The sequence below is a fragment of the Protopterus annectens genome, chromosome 14.part0, assembly GCF_019279795.1.
Source record: "Protopterus annectens isolate FY-2018-M chromosome 14.part0, PAN1.0, whole genome shotgun sequence".
Taxonomy (NCBI): Eukaryota; Metazoa; Chordata; order Ceratodontiformes; family Protopteridae; genus Protopterus; species Protopterus annectens.
In genome coordinates this window covers 1,144,568,343-1,144,593,119 of record NC_056748.1, presented here as the reverse complement: position 1 = coordinate 1,144,593,119, position 24,777 = coordinate 1,144,568,343, and the positions used below count along the sequence as shown (strand labels likewise).

At 41.0% G+C, this 24,777-nt stretch overlaps 1 protein-coding gene across 1 annotated transcript in view; it reads left to right on the top strand.

Moving 5' to 3' along the window:
* The window catches only part of CDH23 (cadherin related 23), a 2,508,764-nt gene that overhangs the window by 2,118,687 nt on the left and 365,300 nt on the right, over positions 1 to 24,777 (top strand). Inside the window, exon 29 of the mRNA XM_044056944.1 lies at positions 21,292 to 21,396. Within this exon, the coding sequence (XP_043912879.1) occupies positions 21,292 to 21,396 (105 nt within the window). The remainder of the gene's footprint in view (positions 1 to 21,291; positions 21,397 to 24,777) is intronic.

The following is a 24,777-nucleotide window of genomic DNA, read 5'->3' as shown; positions in this document are numbered from 1 at the left end:
AGTTTATCTCACTTCCTGCAGTTTGTGGCAAGACTAGTATTTACTACTCCACCATGTACTCTCCAATAGAGGTAATTTTCTGCAGCATAGGGAATGATGCAGCAGTCTCTTCCACTTAGTCTTCTGCCTGGGGAATGTGCACACAAGATCACAACAAGGTTATGTTTTAGACTATAATATAACTCGTAAGCCCACTAATGTCATATTGAATGTTTGACAAGGGACATCCTATGTTATGGGCATATAATACTTCTCACCTGTTCGTGATTTTGCAGAATGTACCTAATTTTGCTTCATGTTTTTGTTCTGTCCCTTACAGAATTTTTTATTTCAATGCCAGGCATTAGATATACATGTTTCTTATTGTTCAGAAATTACATGCACAACCTGTTCCTAGGTATATAGTAGGCTAACTACCACCAGGGCCTTTGTAAGCCTAGCTGCACACCCAACTCAGTTATGTCCATATGTACCATGGGAATCTGTTACAAGGGGTTATTTTAGGAAGTTTCTAAAGCTTATGTTGTATGTTAGTATAGGCATAGCTGTTGTCAACCTCTATTAGAGACATGGGGGGGCCAGACCTGGGGTGAATTTCCGATTTCCCATCCATTGGTCAAGGTTACACTTAAATAGGGTTAGGGATAGACTCTGCTTCATGTGATTGAGGAGCCTCTTCCACAGTATGGGGATCCAGTGAGAGACACATCTGTCTCCCCAAATGTCCATTTTATGTCACAAGCAAAATTTCAGTTCTTGGATCTAGTGGATCTGATGCTGTTCATTTTGCAGATGTACAACATGTTCATTAGAACTGGATTCACAGATGCCTTGTATGCCAGGCATAGATCACCTCTCAGCATCCTGTAGGAGACTCGGTACAGAGAGGGAGAGCTTTAAGGCAATCCATGGAGAGCAAGATGTTTATGCCCTGGATTCTGCTGGTAAGGAGTCTCTGTGGGTATTCCAACTGTTTCCTATGTCTAGTCAGGTACGTAAAGAAGTGGGCATTATACTCGATGATGGGTCTGATAAGAGCCAAAAAAAGTGGCACAGTGACCTCCTTGGACCTGGATGCCATGCCCTTACTTATACGTTGGGCAGCATAAAATGATTTCCTTACTGTCTTGGCCACATGTTGGTCAAAGGCTAGATTACTGTCTACATATGGTCTATCTGGTCAACTCTTAGGAGTGTCTTATAGATGGAATAAGTAGCCTCGGTGGCCATTTTCACAAAAGGCTCTATAATGCCTTTCTTGGCATTGAGTTTTAACATGTGACTTTGGCAAGATGTTTGTTTCACTGGGAGAATCTATGATAGCTCCCAATTTGCAGTCATCTGTAAACTTGATCATCCAAAAGTCCTTGGCATTAACATTTACCCCCAAGAAGTAGATGCCAAATAGGAGCAGTTCCAGTACAGAGCCTTGAGGCACCCCACTGGTATCTCTTAGTGGAGGTGGTCTCACCAATCTTGAATTCCTGGGTCCTGTCTGTGATTTCAATCCAGTGAGTTATTCAGGGGTTTATTCCCAGTTCTGTTAGTTTTTCAACTATCCCCAAGTGGGCTACTGTATCAAAAGCCTTAGCCAGGTCTATGCAGGTGATATGCACCATTTCCCCTTCATCCATTGCCTTGGTGATCTTCTCAGGACGTCTACCAGGTTTAATGGGCATAACCTTCCCTTCAGAAAGGTCCAGTGTCTGAAGGTTGTCCCTGTTGATCATTTCCATCATTCATTTCATTGCTTTGCATATTATACTAGTCAGAATAGTGGGTCTCTACTTTCTGGGTTGGTTGATGGTCTTGTGAAGTGGGATAACCATTGCAGTCCTTTGTTCTTGTGGTACAAATCCTGTTTTGCAGCCATAGTTGAAAAGTGACTCAAATGTCTCTGATGGGTCATGTTTCAAGGTATGTAGGTGGGGTCTGAATGCAGAGATAAGTCAGCAAGCGAAGGAGAGTATTATTGCTGGAACTGAATTAATTCTCAAGTCTTGGTGAGTACCTTCATGAGGTGGACCCTGTTTTTCACAAAATCTTACCAAGATGACACTGATATATCAACTGTATTTTATATAGCATATATCGTGGACAGAAGTAGGTTAAAAATAAAAAAAGATAGCTGGGTACACAAATACCAAGATAAAAAAAGTACCCATCCTGGTAGGTGCACTGGTGCCAAGACTGGAAAAATTGACAGTGTAGAATCCTCAAGACAGGGAAACATTCCTACAAAGGGGCCAGGCCAGGCCCAGGGGGAGGATGCCCCCCTTGTTTTAGAAGGAAGTAGCAGTCCATAAAAATCACAAAAACTAACAGGCCAAAAAACAACCATAAAGATGAAAGAGTGGACTGTTGTGGATAAGAAAAAAATCATGTATAGTTACTATTTTGCAAGAAGTCCAGAATTGCCAGACAGAAGATGTACAAAAAGGTTTGAGAGAGAAATTAGAGGAAAGAAAAATACTTTCACAAGAAAAACTGTCAGAAGTTTCAAATAAAAATTTGTGTTCATCAGTACAACAGATTTATGAAAAACATTATATAGACCAAGAAACCTTGGGCCATTTGGAAGAAGAAGCAATTGAGGAAACACGAAAATATAAAGAACTAAATCTGGAGACTTTTGAAAGAGATAAAAAACGAAATGTGGACATGGCAAAAAAACAGAGATCTGATATGGTACAATATTTATGCAAACAAGAAAGATAAATTAATCAACACAAAAAGGGCAGACACAAAGATATCTGATGAGAAATACAGGCAAAGGCATCCAGATAAACCATTAAGTACCCATTTCAATCATAGCCTAACCACAGGCTTTGTTCCTGTGGAATGGAGAACAGCAACAGTTATTCCCCTCCATAAAGGTGGCCTAGCAACAGACCTGGGGCCATGGAATGTATAATTTTGGACCTTGTAAATAAAGACATAGCTGCTCTCCAAACCCTAGATCCAATTTGGCTTTGTGAAGGGCAGATCCTGCCTGTTAAATCTGGTGGATTTCTTTGAAAATGTGACCAGGGCCATTGATGAGGGCAAATGTGTACACGTAGCATACCTCATCTTGGCAAAGGCTTTCAACACAAATCCATATTCAGGCATTACCAATAAACTTTGCAAACTGAATATAAACCCCTTCATTGTCAGATGGGCTGCCAACTGGCTCACAAACCAGACACACACTATCAAAGTGGGTGACTCCACATCAACTAACAGACCTGTTACCAGCAGGGTGCCACAGGGGGTCAGTGCTGGGCCCCCTACTGTTTAGTATATATATATATGTCTTGGAAGTTCAGGTCAAAACTAAGGAGTTGTGGCTGACCAAGTTTGCAGATGACTGCAAACTAGGTGCAATCATTGAATCCCCAAATGATGTTCATGACTGAACTTGACAGTCATGAGGAGAAGGTAAACATTTGCACCACACCACACTCATCGCATAGTCTCACTAAATCTACCCCACCAGAATCCACACATAGTAACACAAAAACATTCGCGGAGGCTCTCAATAATAATCTGTCTAAGCAACAGAGACTTTCAAAACAGAAACACAAGCAACCTCCATCCCCCAACACAACCCAAATGACACATAGCCCACAGACTTAGTGTGCCACTCAACCACAGCCAATAAGGCAAAACAATGTACCAAACACACTAGTCATAGGTGACTCTATAGTCAGGCACACCGATGTCCCACTCACCAGGCTAAACAAGGAGAAGGTTACTGCCAGCTGCCTGTCGGGTGCCAGGATCTGCCACATAACCCACGCACTCAGGTCATTCCACAACAAGTACAAATATGACTCCGTCATTGTCCATGTTGGTGTGAATGACCTGAGATGTACCTCCCTGGACTACATGAAAAGAGACATGGAAGAGCTCTCCGATCTTGTAGCCCAGCCAGGTATGACCCTAGCCCTGAGTAGCATTCTGCAATCACCCAGAATGATACTGCAGTACAAGGACAAAATGATTGACTTCAACAATTGGCTAAGCTTCTGGTGTCATTCTAAGGAAATCCAGTATCTGTCTGCTTGGGATGACATGGTCGACAGACCACAACGCTTTGCCACAGATGGCCTACACCTGTCGCCCCTGGGATTCCGGATACTGGCTAAGGCTCTTGCTGGCCTTATAGTGCCTTTTTTAGGCAATGTTCAAATGACAAATTCACCACTGTAGTAGGAACAGGCAAGCACAAACTGAGGGTAATGCTACTCAATGCTAGAAGTATATTTTTATTTATTTATTTTACATTTGTTGTCCGGGCTAGTCTAACTGGGTATATGTCCATTTTCAGTAGAGGCCCGGGGAGAAAAGCTCCACATAAAAGACACTAACAAACAGAACATTTAACTACAGCTACAGATTATTTGTCAGACAAAACAAGTGTTGCATGGCAACTTTAGCATGCATGATGGGTAAAAATAGAACAAATAAGATGAATTCCCCCCCAACCTTTGAATGAAATTGTTTTTTTTTTTTAAACCAAACACTGCAAGAAGAAAAATGTATTCAGAAGAATGTAGGGGATTCCCAAATCAAAGTTATTTGTAAGGCGCAGGAGAACAGACTAGTTATAAACAGAATAGGGCAAATTAGTTGAGGGGCAGTAGTTCATAAATGAGAGAGAGAGATGTCCATACAGTTTTTCCTGGGTACAATAGGCCCAACTTAGAATGTAGGGGTCTTAATGTGGCTATAAAGTGAGTAGTAAATGGTGCTATAGCCTAGGATACCAGGAGGAGAAGAAATCCTAGTCAGGGTTAGTACAGGGACATAGCCAGTGGGTTGTAAAGTATAATTTGAGTTTCTTTTTAAATAGTGTAGTTGAAGAAAGAGATGTGAGTTTACTGGGAAGTAGGTTCCAGGTTTTACCCACAGTGTTAGAGAAAAGGGAATCTCCTGCTTTATTGTTGGGTTTTTGTCTAGATACCAGTAGTTTATTTGCTGAGCAGAGTTTTGTAAGATTTTTATATGGGTTGATTAGACTTGTGAGAACTGGTGTGTTACCTGGTTGATAAAGGATTTCATGGGTAATAATCAGTTGGAGAAATAGAATTTGATTATGCAATTCCAGCCAGCCCAGTTGATTTAGATTTTGGCAGTGGTGAGTTCTGAAAGGGGAGCTAGTAGCAAATCTAGCAATATTATTGTAGGAGATTGCCAGCTTGTTGAGGTTGCTTTTAGATAGATTTGTATATATAGGAGAGGCATAAAAGAGATTTGAGATAAGGTGGGTGTGGGCAATAGTAGTTCTAGCAATGGGAGTAAGGAAGGGTTTAATTTTTGTAGAGAGAGCCTAGTTTTCGGTTAACTGATTTTATTGTGGTGTTGATATGAGTATCATAGTTAGGGTTGTGGTCAATAGTTACTCCTAAGAGTTTAGTAGTAGTATCAGGAGATATAACTGTGCCATTTTTAGATTTGATAGTGAAGGCAAATCGGTGGACTTTTGTGTAGGAGTAAACAGCAGTAGTTTAGTCTTTTTAGGGTTAAGGAGGAGACAACGCTGTAAAAAACATTCTTCTAGCTCAAAGATATTTTAGGTGAGGGACTGCAGTTCAGAAGCCCCTGTAGCTGAGGATATTAATGTGGAGTCATCTGCGTATTGAATGGATATAGCTTGGGAGATACTAATAGACAGATCGTTTATAAAGATTGAGAATATAAGAGGGCCCAAAATAGAACCTTAGGGTACACCAAGGGAGACAGGAAGGTGGGAGGATAGAGTGTTATCCCAAAGCACTGCCTGTTGCCTGTTATCTAAGTCAGACTTGAACCACTGTACTGCTTGAGTATCAAGTGAGAGGGACTTAAGAAAATTCAACAGCAGTTGATGGTTTACCATGTCGAATGCTTTTGAAAGATCAATAAAGATAGCAGAAGACAGGGTGTTATTGTTACAGTTTTTGTTAATGTGGTCAGTAAATGATAGGAGGGCAGTAGTGGTGCTATGGAAAGGTCGAAAGCCATGCTGAGAGCTAGCTAATAGGCTATTTTGGAGAAGGTGGTCTAATAGTTGATGGTGGATGCATTTTTCCATGATTTTAGCTATGGGAGAGAGTAGGGCATTTGGACAAAAGTTAGATAGTGCAGTTGAGTTGCCGCCTTTGTGTAGGGGTATTATATGTGAGACTTTCCAGATGGATGGGATTGTACCTTCTGTTATGGTTCTATTTATTAGGATAGATATAGGGTAAGCAATAACTTTAGCTGCTATTTGAAGATATTTAGCAGGTAAGAGGTCAGCAGAGGGGGTAGAGGGTTTGAGTTTTTGAAGGAGGATACAGATGAGGGATGTAGGCACAGGTTGGAGTTGGAAGGAAGGCAGTGAGTTAGGTGAGGAGGAGGGCAAATATGAGGATAGAGGGGGTAGTGAGTTAGCAAGTGACTGGATGGCTTCATTAAAGAAGATATTAAAGGAATCAGCAATTTGTTTGGGAGTCTCTTGGGTAATACCAGATGGGGTTGGTGTCTTAGAGTTGCCTAGATGAATGAGTCTATTGATACCTGACCAGAATTTCTGTGGACTTTGTTGATTGGTCTGTTGAAGTCGAAAGTAGTAGTTTTTTTTTTGTCTAATAGTAGTGATGCTTTAGTAGAATTTCTAAGCTGTTTAAATTTTAAATGATCAGATAGGTCTTTAGAAGTACACCATTTGGCCCAAAATTTGTTTCTAAGTAGAATCCTTTGCTTAGTTTCCTTTGTAAGCCATGGAGTAGTTTTGGTACTGATTCTAAGAGTACAAGAAGGGGCATGGTAGTCCAGGATTTCTAGGAACTTAGAATTGAAGTATGCCACTGCTTCCTCCAGTTGGAGGTGTTTTAAGGGTGACCAGTTGCAAACTCTCAGTTCATTTTGGAAGTGTTCGGGGTTAAAATGTTTATTGGAGCGAGTTGTTCTATAAGTTGAAGGGCAGGGAATATTACTCTTTTGTCGAATTATATAAGTTCGTGAGTGATCATTAATGTCATCTGGCATGATGCCTGATGTATATGTTGGGGACTGAGTATTTATTAGAATCCAATCTAGGGTGGTTTCTTTGTTGGTAGGTTTATGGATACGAGTGGGTGAGGTGATAGTTTGGGAGAAGCCATGTAGGTTTATGTGGTTGGTTGGGTTCTCGGAATTACAGGTATTCCAGTCTATATTAAAGTCGCCTAGCAGAATGGTTTCTTGTGGATAGTTAGTGGAAAGCCAGCTAAGGCTATTTTCTAGGGATGTGATGTTATTACCTGGAGGAAGATATGAGCATATAATGTTGATGGCCTTACAATTATTTAGTTGCGCTTAGTGATAAGAATTTAAGTGTTGATATCGGATGGTAGGTAAGTATCCCGTAGTGTAAATTGAAGCCCTGCTTTGTATATTAAGGCTACGCACCCTCCTTTTTTGTTAAAGGGATCTACTCTTAAAATACTATATCCTGGAGGGGTGATTTCATAGTCTTGGGTTGTTGGTTTTAACCATGTTTTGGTTTGGCATAGAATGTCAAAGTTATGTACATGCAGTAGGGCATGAAGGTGAGTCACTTTATTATTAACACTTCGTATGTTCAAGTGAGCTATGAAGAGGGAGTCAGGAGGCTTTGTAGGGGTGAGAAAAAAACGGGGAGGAGGTCTAACTGAGTTAGCAGGACTATTACTGGTATGGCCAGCATTTGGGTGAATGTCACCATCCAGTAGGAGGTGTAGGTGTAGTGAATTAGAAAAAGATTCAGTATGTTATGTGTTCTCTTGACATGCTAGTCTTTATAGGCAAAATGGATGACTCTGTGATACTTAGGGAGGAGATAATTGGTAGTAGATGTTATGTTGATGTGTTTGAGGGTGGCTGATAAAACTGGTAGGGATGTTTGTTTAATGGGCTGGTGGAAATTAGAGTAGTTAAGATGTTCATAGGCAGTTAGGATACAGGGGAAGGGATAGGATAGGAAGTATTGAGAACAGGAGTAGGTGTTTGAGATAAGTTGACGTGGGTGGAGTAGTCATTGTGCTGAAGAAGTTAAAGGTAGAAAGTGAACAGGTTAGGTATTTAATGAAGTGGGAAGAGTGATATAGTATGATGGAATTCCTTTAATGGGTTAAGGGATGGGATTGGATAATGGGGAAGTGGAAGTGGCTAGAGAGGTATAAGGCTAGATGCACTGGGGGTGGGTGGGAATTGGGGGTAGGGTAGGGGAGCAGAGTGAGCCCACAGGGCGAATGGAGTGGGTAGAGCTAGAAGGAAAGGAAGCATTCAGGTAGTGAGGAAAACAATCAATGAAAGTGGAAGGTAGGTTCAAAGTGGGGTATACAAGGAGGTAAAGGACTTAACAAAGATGAATAGGGTGAGATGAATAAAAAGTAACAGAAAGAGTGTGGATGGGTAAAGGTGGAATAAGATACAGGTATGTACCTGGTTAAAACCTAGTTTCTAAGAAACAGTAGGGCTGCTAGGTAGTGGCGGTCCTATGCTGCCCTCTAGTAGTCAATCCCTATGATAGAGCGAGGGGTGAAACATGAGCGCTGTAGTGGAGAGGAGAGAATAAAAAGAACAGGGGAGAGAGCTTTGAGGCTAGGCTGCTGATAGCTATAGGGGATACAGAGTGGGAGACTATGGCTGCTGGTTGTCCTGGCAGGGAGAGCACACTATAACCAAAATTCAGGAAATAGTTACAAAATTATAGGAGTTGAAACACAGATTACACATACATTACTGCCTATTCTTGATTCCTTGGGTCAGAACAGCACAGGGGAGATATAGGCACTTTCCTGCACTGGGATGAGCGGGTAGACCCTGTTTTTAAAGTCTGATAAATCCTCTAGATCTTGGGAAACCAGATGGAGACAATCACTGGAAGGTTTACACTGGCTGGATAGTGTCTAGCATAAAGTAAAAATACAGAGAGAGAAGATTGTCAAAAGAAATGCATTGCAGAGACATACATATAGAAACATCCAACAGTTTAACATACACAGCTATAATTAATGCAGGCTAACATTTATATAAGAATTGCAGTACAAAATACCTAAGAGACATAAAGATAAGAGAAGCAAGTCAATTCAATTCCTAGACCCAGTACCATGCACAGTGTATAATCAATGGCAGATAACTGTAGACAGTAACCCTCAGTTATGAGACAGTAAAAGTTGTGAAAATAAACAGGATAATTCCCTTATGTTAGCAAAACACTAACTTAAAAAGCATTTAAACAGTGCTAATCGTAGAACACAGTAAACGCTAATGTGAGTAAATGGTCGACATACCTACAGCTTGATGCTGCAGGTTAACGTATCTTGAGGGTTTTAAAAGCAAGGAAGTATATCTCCAAGCTAATCATCTGCAGGTACAGACAAAATGGTAAGGAGTGCACGCCTTCGCAGTGCCTGGCAAGCTTTACACTTGTTACATTAAATGGCACACAAAGGGTTACAAGACTAAGCCTAGCGAGTATAGTATGCTTAAATAAGAACTCATAGGTTAAGGAGTTCTGTTCGCTACCTTAGAAATGTATGGAATTAGCAATCTTTAAACTTACACAAAGCTATCTACAGGTGTGTAAGTAGGAGCATGCTAAACCTCTGTTCAGGAACAGTACAAAGCCCGAGGGTCTAGTAGCATATACTTTACCCGTTTCATGCTGATGCAACTGTAAAAAGTGCACAAATGGTTTAAACCTCAGTTCTGGGAGGTTACTAAGCCCGAGGGCTAGTAGCAAGTTCTTTACCCATTCTGTGCAATGCAACAGTAATAACAAAAAGTGCGCAAATGGTTTAAACCTCTCAAAATGCACTCACTCGAGGCACTCCTTAAAATGGAGAACATCGATATCTGCCCACTGACTGAGACCTGGGTCAAGGCTCCAGAGAGCACCACTGCACTACCAGGCTATAACTCATGCCACACTTTTCGGCCATGTAACCTGTACTGAAACAACAAAGGTGGAGGTGTGTCCATATTCATTAGGGATATCCACACCTCCAGGCTAGTTGCTCAGCATAATGCATCCGAGGTTATCCAAGTGCAACTAACTCTGGGCAAAACTGCAATCCAAATTGTAGCTTGCTACAGATCCCCCACCATGCCCCAGGATTCCCATTCCTCTTTTCTTGATGTACTGGAAAATATTAGAGTTCAACCAAACACCCTAATAATGGGCGACTTCAACTACCCCACCATTAACTGTGAAAACTACTCGTGTACCAACTCCTTAGCTCAACGCTTTCTGGAATTCATAAACTCCAATGCCCTGGATCAACTTATCCACACCCCCCCCCCCCACCAGGGGAAACAATATCCTAGACCAAGTCATTACCAACATGAATGACCGGTGTTCCACACCTAAAGTCAAGTCCTCGTTGGTCCGATCCGACCATAAGCTAATCACCCTTGATATCAACATCCCACCCCCCATTAAGGAAACCATGGTAAAAAATTTCTCCAAAGCCAACTTCATGCTTCTTAAGACAGAAGTGGTAAACTTCATGACACCCATGCAGATGGACAATACAGTTACAACTGCTGAATCCTACACAAATATACTCTACTTAACACGAGTGCATGGATCGTGCTATCCCAAACAGAACCAAGTCACTATCCTCCAAAAAAAGGCAGCCAATCTGGTGGTCCCCTGCCATAAACAAACTGTACAACAGAAAGAAGAAACTGTTGCAAAAGAGAGTAAAATCCCATGAGTGGAGGAGCTCCCTGGTCAGCCTCAGTAAGAAGCTGAAATCCCTTATAAGATCCTCCAAAGCTAGTTACGAAAACAAAATCGCCACTAATTCTAAGGACAACCACAAAGCATTCTATAGCTATGTCAAGAATCTCAATGGCAACACCCAGATCTGCTCTGAGTTACAGCACAACGGCACGAAAATTACAGAACCAACTGATATTGCCAACATCCTGGCAGATAGGTTCAGTGCTAACTTTACCCCCCACCTCCTAAAGGGCCCATATTTATACAGAAAAAATGCAGAGTCCCTGTAATCACAACTATGCAGGTAAAAGCTGCACTCTCTAAAGCCAAAAACACAGCATTCATGGGACCGGACAACATCCCAGGCTGCGTTTTACATGAACTTCAGAATGAACTGGCTCCCCACTTAAGCACCATGCTCAATAATAGCCTCGCATCAGGCTTTGTGCCCACTGAATGGCAAACAGCAACAGTTATCCCACTCCACAAAGGGGGAGCCACCACTGATCCCGGGAACTATCGACCTATTAGCCTGACGAGCCTGGTCTGCAAGGCCATGGAACGTATCATCATGGAACTCATTAACAAAGACGTTGGTAACCTCCAAACTCTGGATCCCACCCAGTTCAGGTTTGTGAAAGGCATATCATGCCTCCTGAACCTGATCAACTTCTTTGAGGCAGTCAACAAAGCCATAGATGAGGGGGGTAAGGTGGTTCACACAGCCTATCTTGACCACCAAGGCTTTCGACACCATCCCCATTCTGGAATTGTAGCTAAACTCACAAAACTAGGTATAAATCGCTATGTCACAAGATGGGTTGCCAATTGGCTCACTGACAGAACCCACACTGTAAAAGTTAGACTCCAAATCTGACCTCAAAGCAGTGACAAGTGGAGTACCACAGGGTTCCGTCCTGGGACCTCTGCCGTTTGGTATCTACTTCTCTGAAGTACAGGCTAACACAGAAGGCCTCTGGCTAATGAAGTTCGCAGATGACTGCAAACTAGGAGCCATAGTCAAGTCCCCAAATGATGTGGACAATCCTGCAGAAGGACCTCACTGAGAAAGATGCCTGGTGTCAGAGCCACAGCCTCAAGCTCAATGCCAAAAAGTGCAGTGTCACTCCCTTTGGTAAAAACTCTGTACCCATGAACTACAACATAGGCAGCAATCTACTTAACACTGAATGTGTGATGAGACCTTGGGACCCAGGTGGACAGTAGTCTCTCCTTTGATAGTCACATCGCCACAGTAGTCAGGAAGTCATTCTACATGGCACACCTCATCATAAAAGGGTTCTTATCCAGAAAAAAAGAGGTCAATGGTCCTCTCTACTCGACACTCATTAGACCCATTATAGAGTACAACGCCCCTTTTGGAATGTACCTCACAAGACATCTGCAGCAGCTGGAAAGGCCACAGAAGTACCTCACAAAGAGGATTACTGGCCTCAAACAAATGCCCTACACTGACCATCACAAAAAACTCCAGCTTTACTCCGTAGCATATCGCCTACTCCAAGGTGATCTCTGCCTAACATATAAAGGTATGTCAAACCCAGAGCTGTTGGACATGCTACACCTAAAGAAATTCCAATCCCTCCGAGCTACACGCTCTAGGGACCTAAACCTTGTCACCACAATAAACAGGACATGCTGGAGGGATAGATTCCTGTCCCAGGGACTTCCCATACTCTGGAACAGGCTACCCATCTATGTCAAGCAAAGTTCTTCATTAGCCCTCTTCAAGAAAAATCTTGATGAGTGGATGGGAAATAGGAAATACACCCCGGGGATCACTTCTGTGTCTCTGCTCAACAGTGGCACAGGAAAATAACTTTCTTGTGTGGCGTAAGCCAGGGAACCTTGTTGGCTAGGCTTACGTAGGCCCTTGGGCCCATAGCCTAGTACCTACCTATGAACCTATGCCAGTGTACTCCAGGAGGGTCTCACATGGACCAACGATTGGTGTATCAGTCATGGTTTCAAACTGAATGCAAAGAAATGCATAATCATTCCCTTTGGCACAAACAATGTCCCTTCACACTATCAAAGCAAAAACAGTACCCTAAGTAATCCATAAAGTGGTAAGGGACCTGGGATCACAAGTTGACTGCAACCTTTACTTCAACCACCATGTGTCTAATGTAGTAGGGAAGACTTTCTAAGTAGCACACTTGATTAGTAAAGGCATCACCTTGAGAGCAAAAGAGGTAATAACCCCTCTGTACTTGGCACTAATCCTGCCCATAATTGAGTATTATGCCCCATTTGGCATGTACTGTACAAAGCATCTGCAGCAACTGGAGAGACCTCAAAGGTTTCTAACAAAGAAGATCAAGGGGCTTTGGCATATGCCTTACACAAACAGACTAAAGTCCCTGTCACTGTACTCCATGTTATTTGGACTTCATAGGGGAGACTTATGTCTGGCTTACAGAGCAATCCAAGACCCAAACCTAATGAACTTGCTCATCATCATTATCTTTTGGCTTTTCCCGTTAGGGGTCACCACAGCGGATCATCTCTTTCCATTTCTTCCTATCCTCTGCATCTTGCTCTGTTACACCAACCGCCTGCATGTCCTCTCTCACCAGGTCCATAAACCTTATCTTAGGCCTTCCTCTTTTCCTCTTACCTGGCAGCTCCATCCTTAGCATCTTTTTCCCAATATACCCATCATCCCTCCTCAGCACATGTCCAAACCAACGCAATCTCGTTTCTCTTGATTTGTCTCCAAACTGTCCAACATGAGCTGACCCTCAAATATACTGATTCCTAATCCTATCCATCCTAGTCACACCGAGTGCAAATCTTAACATCTTTAACTCTGCCACATCCAGCTCTGACTCCTGCCTTTTTGTCAGTGCCACTGTCTCCACCCATATAACATAGCTGGTCTCACTACCCTCTTGTAGACCTTCCCTTTCACTCTTACTGGTACCCGTCTGTCACAAATCACTCCTGACACTCTTCTCCACCCATTCCACCCTGCCTGTACTCTCTTCTTCACCTCTCTTCCACATTCACCATTACTATGAACTGTTGAGCCCAAATACTTAAACTCGTCCACCTTTACCAACTCTACTCCCTGCATCCTCACCATTCCTCTACCCTCCCTCTCATTTACACACATATATTCTGTCTTAGCCCTGCTGACCTTCATTTCTCTGCTCTCTAGAGCATATCTCCACCTCTCCAGAGTCTCCTCAACCTGATTCCTACTCTCACTACAGATCACAATGTCATCTGCAAACATCATAGTCCACGGGGCCTCCTGTCTGATCTCATCTGTCAACCTGTCCATCACCACTGCAAATAAGAAAGGACTCAGAGCTGATCCTTGATGTAATCCCACCTCCACCTTAAACGGATCTGTCACTCCCACTGCAGTCCTCACCAGTGTCACACTACCCTCATACATATCCTGTACCACTCTTACATACTTCTCTGCCACTCCCGACTTCCTCATACAATACCACAACTCTTCTCTAGGCACCCTGTCATATGCTTTCTCCAAGTCTACAAAGACACAATGCAACTCCTTCTGACCTTCTCTGTATTTCTCCAGTAACACTCTCAGAGCAAACATTGCATCTGTAGTGCTCTTTCCTGGCATGAAACCATACTGCTGATCACTAATCATCACCTCCCTTCTTAATCTAGCTTCTACTACTCTTTCCCATAACTTCAAGCTGTGACTGGTCAGTTTTATCCCTCTGTAGTTACTGCAGCTCTGCACATCACCCTTATTCTTAATGATAGGTACCAAAACAATTTTTCTCCACTCCTCAGGCATCCTCTGACTTTCCAAAATTTCATTAAACAATCTAGTTAAAAATTCCACTGCCATTTCTCCTAAGCACCTCCATGCTTCCATTGGTATGTCATCTGGGCCAACAGCTTTTCCATTCTTCATCCTCTTCATAGCTGTCCTTACTTCCTCCTTGCTAATCTGTGTCACTTCCTGATTCACTATCCCCACATCATCCAACCTTCTCTCTCTCTCATTCTCTTCATTTATCAGCCTCTCAAAATACTCTTTCCATCTACTCAACACACTCTCCTCTCTTGTGAGTACCTTTCCCTCACTATCCTTTATCACCCTTACTTGCTGCACATCTTTCCCAGCTCTGTCCCTCTGTCTAGCCAATCGGTACAGGTCCTTTTCTCCCTCTTTAGTGTCCAATCTCTCATACAACTCTCCATATGCCTTATCCTTAGCTTTCGCCACCTCTCTCTTTGCCATGCGCCTCATCTCCTTATACTCATGTCTACTTTCTTCATCTCTTTGACAATCCCACTTCTTCTTCGCCAGCCTCTTCCTCTGTATACTCTCCTGTACTTCCTCATTCCACTACCAGGTCTCCTTGTCCTCCTTCCTCTGTTCAGATGTCACACCAAGCACCTTTCTAGCAGTCTCCCTTACTAGTTCTGCTGTAGTTACCCAGCTATTCGGTAACTCTCCACTGCCTCCCAGTGCCTGTCTTAACTCTTCCCTAAACTCCACTTCACAGTCACCCTTTTTTAACTTCCACCATTTAATCCTTGGCACTGCTTTCACACTCCTCCTCCTCTTCTTGATCACCAACGTCATCCTACAGTCCTCCATTCTATGCTGCTTAACTACACTTTCCCCTGCCACCACTTTACAGTCTCCAATCTCCTTCAGACTGGCCCTCCTACATAGGATATAATCCACCTGTGTGCATCTTCCTCCACTCTTGTACGTCACCCTATGCTCCTCCCTCTTCTTAAAATATGTATTCACTACAGCCATGTCCATCCTTTTCACAAAATCCACAATCATCTGACCTTCTGCATTCCTCTCCTTAACACCATACCTACCCATCACTTCCTCATCCCCTCTGTTCACTTCACCAACATGCCCATTAAAGTCCGCTCCAATCACTAGTCTCTCACCCTTGGGTACACTCACCACAACTTCATCCAACTCACTCCAAAATGTCTCTTTCTCATCCATTGCACACCCAACTTGTGGAGCATATGCACTAACAACATTCATCATTAAACCATCAATTTCGAGCTTCATAAACATCACTCTGTCAGACACTCTCTTCACGTCTAAAACACTCTTGGCATATTGTTCCTTTAGTATAACCCCTAGCCCATTTCTCCTGGCATCCACACCATGATAGAACAATTTGAACCCGTTTCCTAAACAGCTGGCCTTACTTCCCTTCCATCTGGTCTCTTGCACGCACAATATATCAACCTTCCTTCTCTCCATCATATCAGCTAGCTCTCTTCCTATACCAGTCATACTGCCAACATTCAAAGTTCCTACCCTCACTACTACACTCCTAACCTTCCTCCTCTCTTCCTGCTTTCGGGCATGCCTTTGCCCTCCTGTTCTCCTTCGGGCAACCTAATGAACTTGCTGCATTTCAGTAAATCAAACAGGAGTAGAACTACCCATTTCAGGGGCCTAAATATGGCCTGCTGGTGGGACAGATTTATTTCCCAGTGACTGCCACGTCTTTGGAACAGCCTACCAATACATGTGAAACCGAGCATCTGTATGACACTGTTCAAGAGGACCCTGGACGAGTTGATGGGGCACCATAAATTCTTACTGGGGATAGTACCCACAACCCTCCTGGACACAGGCAGTCATCACTAAATGTAAGCTTGGATATTGACTAGCAATTTTCATGGTATTACATTGAGATGAAATGGCTAGGTTTAAAATGACTTCCTGGTCGATAGGCTAATAATCTTCTTTTGATCCTATATGGAAAAATTCACAATAAAGAAATAAGATCACAAAGAGGGAATGGAGAACAAAAGATTAGTAAACAGAAGTAAAACAAATGATGAGGATGACGTTATGGTGTTCTTACGAAGTGAAGAATTTAGTGCAGAAAATAACACAGGTTATATCACAGCATGATGGAACAATGAGTCCCCAAAGAAAGGAGAAACAAGAATAGCAGGAGACAGAAGAAGAAAAAATATGGACATGGGAATGAAAATTACATTTAATTTGGTGCAATGTCTATGTAAAGGAGAAAGCAAAACTAACCAACACAAAAAGAGCAACACCAAAGATATGTCAAGAGAAATACAGGCAAAAGCATCCGGACATGAACAATTTTACAAAAAAATAAGAAAACTAAAAGGAAAAGTAGAAAAGAGAATTAGTAATGGAGACGTTAAATAGAAACTGAGGTCATGGAATTCCTACGAAGTGAAGGATTTACTGTAGAAAATCTAACTCCGATAACATCACAGCAGGATAGAGCAAAGGATCCCCAAACTATGGAGAAACCAGTGGAGCAGAAAATCTAACTCCAATAACATCACAGCAGGATAGAGCAAATGATCCCCAAACTATGGAGAAACCAGTGGAGCAGGAAACATCTCATCAGGTGCCATATGAAGATACTTTGGAGCCTTTCATAGGAAAGCAGTACAAAAATTCAGTTGGAGTTGCACAGCAATTGAAGGAACAGGAAACTCTGGCAACTGTAATGCAGTTAATGTTGTATAGTGATAGGCCAGTGAACTCACATATGAAAGAGCAACAGGTGACACACGATGAAACTTAAGAGAATGTGACACAGAAAGATGCTCTGGAACTTTCTATAGAATGCCTGCAGGAAATGGAGAACAAAGAAGTGCCCTCAGTTTAGAAGAAAATGATCTAAGAGTTGCTTGATTTAATAGAAATGGACAGACATATTAAGATCAGTGAAAGAAATAGGCTACAGAAAGTCAATGAAACCCAAAAAGTTAGACATTTGATAAAAAAATAAACACAGTAATTAGGAGTACCCATAGAAATTCATGTGATATAGCAGAAGTAAATTTGATATCTTACTATGCAGCTAAATTAATAGATAGTGTCTTTCCACAAAAACAGAGTAGTGAGGGAGAGGAAGGAGAGAAATCCATTGCAGTCATGGAAATATTGAATAGAGAAAACTATAAAGAAATTAAGACAAGGAGTATAGAAGAGAGAACAGATTGACAAAAATATTCAAAGATAGACATGATAAAAACAATGTGCACTATCCGAACAGATCTGTGCACCATTACAAATAGAAAACGAAAACTATCAATGTAAGCAGAAAAACGTAGAAGATATGCAGATAAATATAAGGGAAAAGTCCAAAAACAAGTCATTTACTGATGGCCCAAAAAAGTTTTATAGAGAATTGAAAAACAAGGTAAAAGGAATTTAAACACTACCAAAAAAGAAGAAATAGATACATTTTGTTGAAATATCTATGAAGATCCTGTGGAACATAACGCTAAGTGCATAGAAGAAGTAAAAGAACAAGAAGTTCAAATGTACAGAATATGAAATGGAATGATTAGCTTCCAGAGAGATTGAAACAAAGATAACAAAAGCTCCTAATCTGAAAACCGCAAGCCCAGATGCAGTACCTAACTTCTGGCTAAAAAAATGCTGTGCAGAATGTCACAAAGCCATATTTTAATTAAGCTTAAGCGCTTTCATTCTAAAACAAACAGAACTTCTTCAGAAACAGTTGTAATGCTGGTTTATTCCATTTAAAAGTCAGGCAGCAACTAAATGTGCCAAAAAAAAAAACAAAAGAAAGAATATAAGGTGAAGGATCAGATGAGAAGGCAAGAAATGTGGAAAATGCATAAATATAGTTGCAAGAATTGAGAACTCTTGGAACAACCTCATGTTGATCCAGGATTGAATCCAGGAATGGTTAAGGAGAGGTAAATTTAAACCAAAAGACGAAAGGCTAATATTGGCAGCCCAAGATAGTGGACTACATACAGACTGGTTTACAAAGTCCATTGAACATGTGCGAGAAAGAAACAAATGCAGGTTTTGTAAAACAGAATTGGAAACGGTCACACATCTTGTTGCTGGTTATGATATACTAATAGCAGAAGGACTGTATACCGAAAGGCGTAATAATGTAGCAAGACTGTTGCATTGGGGATTGTGCAAACATTATAATACTGAAGTAGATGAAAACATTGGAAACATGAGCCAGAAAGCATTCTAGAAAATGGCATTTATAATAGATGGGATCATCCATTACCAACATTTCAAAAAAAAAAAAAAAAATACAAGAAAACCAGATGTAGTAGTCCAAAAAAAAAACATAAGTAGCATTGATCACTGAAACTGCTACACTCAGTGACTACAGTGTCTTACGTACAGAGAGACACATAGTCATAAAATACCAGAATTTGCAGGCAGAAACAAGGGCAATGTGGAAGAAAGATACGCAGGCAGTTCCAGTAGTAGTAGGAGCAATGGGTCTTATAAAAAAGAATTTACAGTCATACTTAGATATGTTACCAATACATGTAACTCTGTATGAATTGCAGGAGGAATCATTACGGGGCAAATTGCAGATGCAGCGAACAGCACTTCTGGCTAACATCAAAGATTGAAACAATAATAATTTTATGAACATTTTGACTTGGGCATGGGTACCATTCCCATCATGGTATTAAAAACCCAAAAGACTTTGAGAAATTAAGAAAAAGAGAGAGGCATCCTCAGATATTGTTGGGTTCCACTGAGACTGTGCTTTTACTTTGGCAAGTGCCACCAGGTCTTGCTCCCAGCTAATATCTGGGGTAGTTACGTTAGGTGTTTCATGAAGGGAGGTAGGGAGTAGTGGGCGGTGAAGTTTGAGCTGAATTTCTTAGCCAGCACATTCACTAGGTCAGTCTGCTCACCATTTCAGCACACTGCTGTGTACTGCCTTTGAGGTTTTGGACACAGCTGTAGAAAGTTGTGTGGCTCTCTTTAACCTGTGAGGTTATCTTGACCTTATAACTGGCCTTGTTGGACTTAGTTAGTCCCCTTAGTTTCCTGTTTAGTTTAATTAGAGAGCACTTACCATTATGGGAGTTACTATTCCTAATTTTATGCTTTTTTTCTTTCATTATATACCCCATTAAAGTTAGGATTCCACCAGTGTGATTTGTTTTTAGAGTTTGTTTTTGGGTTACTTCTAGTAGATACAAAAGACTTTATACAGCCACTTGCATAGTTGTACAGGGTCTCCATGAACAATTCTAAATAAGTTGCTATAAACTCAGGTTAGGAAAGGCATTGAATTTTGGAAAACTATCACTTAGTAGGATGTAGTTAGCTCTGGAATAGTTCTTAACTGTTACATGGTTTACTGGGGTTATTGAGTTGATTTTTATTTTGAAGGAGACACCTTTGTGGTCCAACCTAACCAGTGGGGATATGACACTGGTGGGTGGGTGTCATTCTTCCATATCAGTGAACAGCTTTTCCAGTATCTTTCAACCTCTGGTGGATGTGTGCACTATCTGGTCAAGGGTATTTGTGTTTGTAAGGTCCAGAAATAATTGCACCTGTGGTTTGAGGCGGTGTATGCTTCCCAGTCTATAGAGGGGTTGTTAAAATCTCCCATAAATACGGTATTTGATTAAATGCTGAACGTTTCCAGTAGGTCTAAGTACAAGTTATGGGATTCCTGGGACATATAAGGTGACCTGTAACCTGCTAAGATATGGAATAGGACTTTATCCATGATTTGCACATGGATAAATACCAGTGCATCATCCTGTTTAGCCAACTTAGTTATACTTACTGCTAGTGAAGATTGAGATGCCTCCACCTTTTGTCCCTGTCTGTGCAGCTAATTGTCTAAATGTGTGGAAGACACTGGAGCCTTGTACTACTGGTGTACTTTCTGCAGATTTAAACCATGTCTTGGTAATGGCACAGGTTTGTTTGGCACTCCCTAAAAAGGCTCTAAGGGGAGGGGCTAAAGGTTTAGCTAATATTTGGAAGCTTTGGGGGGACAACTGAAGACCATCCTTTACAAAAAATATATTTGGTTTGTTTACCATGTCCTCCCATGCTGACAAATACACCAGAAACTAAGCCAGTTATTGAAGTCAATTATCTTTTGCTCATACTGTGGCATCATCTTGTTGAAGGTTGCATGCTGCTCAACACAAGGCACTTATCTGCCTGAGATACTTATTCAGAAAGATGAACACTGTCTCTCTTCACGTAGTCCAGGGAAGTACATCTCGGGTCTGTAACACCCATGTGAATTATGATAGAATCATATTGGTACCTGTGGTACAGTGACTGCATGTGCAACTTGGCAAATCCTGAGGTGGTGTTTAATTAACTTTCAGTGAAATAGAGTAAAACAAACAAACAAACAAAAAAATTCCATAATTGGTCCATTGCCCACATACCCAACATTATTTTTGACTTTGTCAAGAATTTTTGAGCAAAGAAGTTGAGCGGTATGAGTTTTAAGTTCATTGTTGTTAATGCTAAAAGTTTCTGATTAAGTGTATTAATATTTTCTTCAATACATCATTGAAACCAGGATAAAATATAATTGTTTTTATGGTCCTGCACTTCTGAACCTCAGTATGAAAGTCCATCATATTGTGTATAACATATTTATTGTCTATGACAGTTGCTTACAGCTGTGAAATAGTTACATTCAACATTTTAGTGAATGTACATAACACAATATAAGGTCTAGGAAGTAAGCAGGTATTGTATTTATGTAGTACAGAAGAAGTGGGTAGGTAATTTATATAATCTGTTTCATTTTTTCCAGCCAAGCTGACAGTGAACATTCTGGATGTCAATGACAATGCACCCCGGTTCCGGCCTTTCGGGGTAACTTCATATACAGAGAGGATTCTTGAGGGTGCCACACCAGGTACGACCCTAATCTCAGTGTCAGCAGTGGACTCCGACAAAGGGCTGAATGGACAGGTCATCTATGAACTGGTAAACTTGCCACCGGGGGGATACATCCGACTGGAGGACCCTGCAGCAGGTGGGGAAGCAGCAGTGTCTTGCAGTGCTGAATGAACAACTAGTTAGCCAAGTCTGGTTATCTGCCCTGAGAGTGATTGTCTGCAACAGTGTTTAACTGTTTTGCTCTGTGATGTTCCTGTTGTAGACACTTAAGTAAAGGAACATTCCTTTCTTTTTGCCATCTTCAGCACTATGAGAAATGGAAACAGAAGGATATATAAATAAATAACCTGTGGTTGAGAAGGCACACATTTTTGCTTTGTGCACTTTTGACATGAAAAAATCATTTTTTTTAATAGCATCATCATCATTACATGATACTATATTTTGTTTTATTTGATTTTATTTTTCATTTGTTAATTGGTTTAGATCCCAATGGACAGTTTACAGGGTCAGCCCAGGACAATACACTAGATAAAAGATAAAAATGACTTTTTAAAATGGAATCATCCATCATCATCAGTGGCAAAGCATGTTATACAAGCAAGCAATTAACGCTATAACACAAATATTATTGTAAGTAAAAGAGAAAGTACAACTATTTAAAAATATTGCCATTTAAACTGTAAAACAGATTACATAAATGAATCAAAATTCATTATACATAGTAACTATTCACTATATACAGTACTGCAGATAGGAGGGAAAGTAGAGAAAAATTGGAAATAAGGTAGAAAAGATGAGAAAGGAGGAGGGGGGTATGTGGAAATGTCATAGGTAGGATAACAAGAGTGCAATATAAAGAAAATTAAGAGACCAGAAGGAGGAGAATGGATTTAGGTTATTCTACCTACTGTGTCTAGCTTACAGGAAACTTTATTATTCACTTTTTAAGATGGTTGTGGAAGGCTTGGTAGGATGGTAGTGATCATATCTTTAGTTGGATTAATTCCCAAATGCAGAGAACTAGGGCTTGGAAACTGTAGTCCATACATGAAGTTTATTCCCAGAGGGGAATTAAGGAGTGAGTTTTGTGGGATTGTTACTCAAGGTGACAGGCAGTGTATGTTAATGTTAATCTGCTGACATAAAAGGGGAAGATCTGTAGGTTTGAGTTTATAGGTAAAAGGGGTGAGGATCAAAGTGCATCTTTGTTTAACTGGAAACCATTTTGGCTTTTGAAGAGCATTCCAGTGATGCTCAGTTTGAGGAACCAAGTATATGATACTGCAGATACTTTTACTTGTAGTTAATAGAGAGGACGCTTTGACTATAATTGGAAGGCCATATTCTTCTGATGCTTCCAGAATCCCTTTGCTTGTGGCTGCCATAGTAGCAGGGGAGAGGAACAGGGATTTTTGGACCAGAAAAGTAGGAGATGACTTTTGTTTTAGTAGTAGAGATATATTGATGGAAATGTTGATTTTATTCAAGCCAATACTTAGGTATTTCAAGTTAGTGGTTGTTTCTAAGGGTAGTTAATTGCTAAGCTAAATGACCCATTGAGTGGATATGCTGGATACCTTTGGTTTAGTACCAGACAATTACAATTTTTGCGTTTTGACTAAAGTTATGGAATAGGAAAATGTCATCTTTAAGTTGTGTTTTGATAACAGATTAAGAAGACTTGAGCTGTGAAGATGACCACATCATCTGACAACTAGTGCTTGGAAACTGTAGTCCATACACAAAGTTTATTCCTAAAATGGTAATGAGCTGTAAAAGGTCCTTTAATCATCGATTAGTAAACAGAGAAAAAAACAGAGGGATAAGATGGATTTTTGAGGTAGTCTTTTCATTAGAGGTGGGGAAGGAGAGAAGGAAGAACCAGTTTGGACTTCAGATTCTGCTGTCCAGGAAATTTCTGAACCACAGAAAAGAGCTGTGGCTGTTTCCAACAGAAATAAGAGAGTTTAATAAAACTATCTGGTCCACCAAGTCAGCGTCTTTTTTCAGGTTGGTGATGCTCCTCAGCCCTTATTAAAGTTCCTGCAGCTAATGGAATGCAATAAAGACCTGCAAATGTTTTAGAGTTCTGCTATGCATTATCTGTGTGTCTTATTTTAACACAGCTAGGTTTTAGATATCTAACTAGTGGGTGAAAGTTGGAGTGTCTGCACGATTGATAATACATGTGATAGTCTTGATGCCTTACTACAGATGAGAACTTGCCAGAGAAAGCCTAATGCAGACTGTTGTGTTTTAGACATCTGCAAAACTGCAAGGCTAAATTCCTAGATAATGAATCCTCTATTGCCGTTGATGCTTCCTACTTAAAGGAAAGGAGTTGTATAGTTTTAGTAACTCACCCATTAGCATACTTGCCTTTACTGCTGGGAAGATCATTACAGTGTGAGTTGAATCCAAATTCTAGTTTATATCCCAGTACTGGCACTATTCGTCTCTTGGGGGGGGGGGGGTGCAGCACACTCCTAAGTTGCCCTCCTTCAGATGAAACATTAATTTCAGGATGCATTTACCTGAGCAGGTGATAGCTCAGATGGATATCATTGCACTTATTGAGGAAAAAGTAGTACGACTACTTAGCTACCCTCTCAATAAATTATTAATGCGTTTACTAATTAGTTGTCAATGTTTAGGTCTCTGCAACTTTTCAAAAGTAATGCCCAAAAACAGATTCCCTTAAAAAGAAAACCTTCTATCTGTAACTTTTCTTATTGTCATATAAATTGCAATACCTCCCCAAAAATTCTTTTATGATCTCCTGAATGTGGACGTGGGCATTATCTTGACAACAGTATGACATATATCAGAAAGCCCCTTGTCCCCTTAATGCAAATTACTTAATTATGACCCCTATAATTACATGTAAAAAAATTAGTCTCTGGAGTAGGCATCCCGACAGGACCCCAAAAGAGAAGAAGCCTGACATAATCCTCTAATTCTGTTTGTCTGTGTTAATAGGTGTCCCACAGTCTCCATCTGACCTGTGCACTGAGGAAAGACACAGAGCAGCTCCTAGTAACATGTTACCTTCCAGTTCACATATAACTTCCTACATGGTCATAGCCGAACATAATACTGTGCACACATCCAAATGTGGCCCTGATTAATTAATATTCAGAAGCCCCCAAACTTTCCCGTGATCTTCACCTGAGTATGTTGCTAATGCAGAACAATAAAATTTTGATTACGTCCCTTTTAACCTCTCTTGATCACAGCTCAAATGCCTCATAAAAGCACATGTCTATTCAACGGTTTTGGACCTTGATGTCCTGCTCTAATGTAACTTTCCCTCTCCATTCTCCCCTCCAAGAAGTAAATAGAAGCTGTAGTAGCCCAAAAGGCAGGTGTGGCGAACCCCAATGTACAGGAGAAA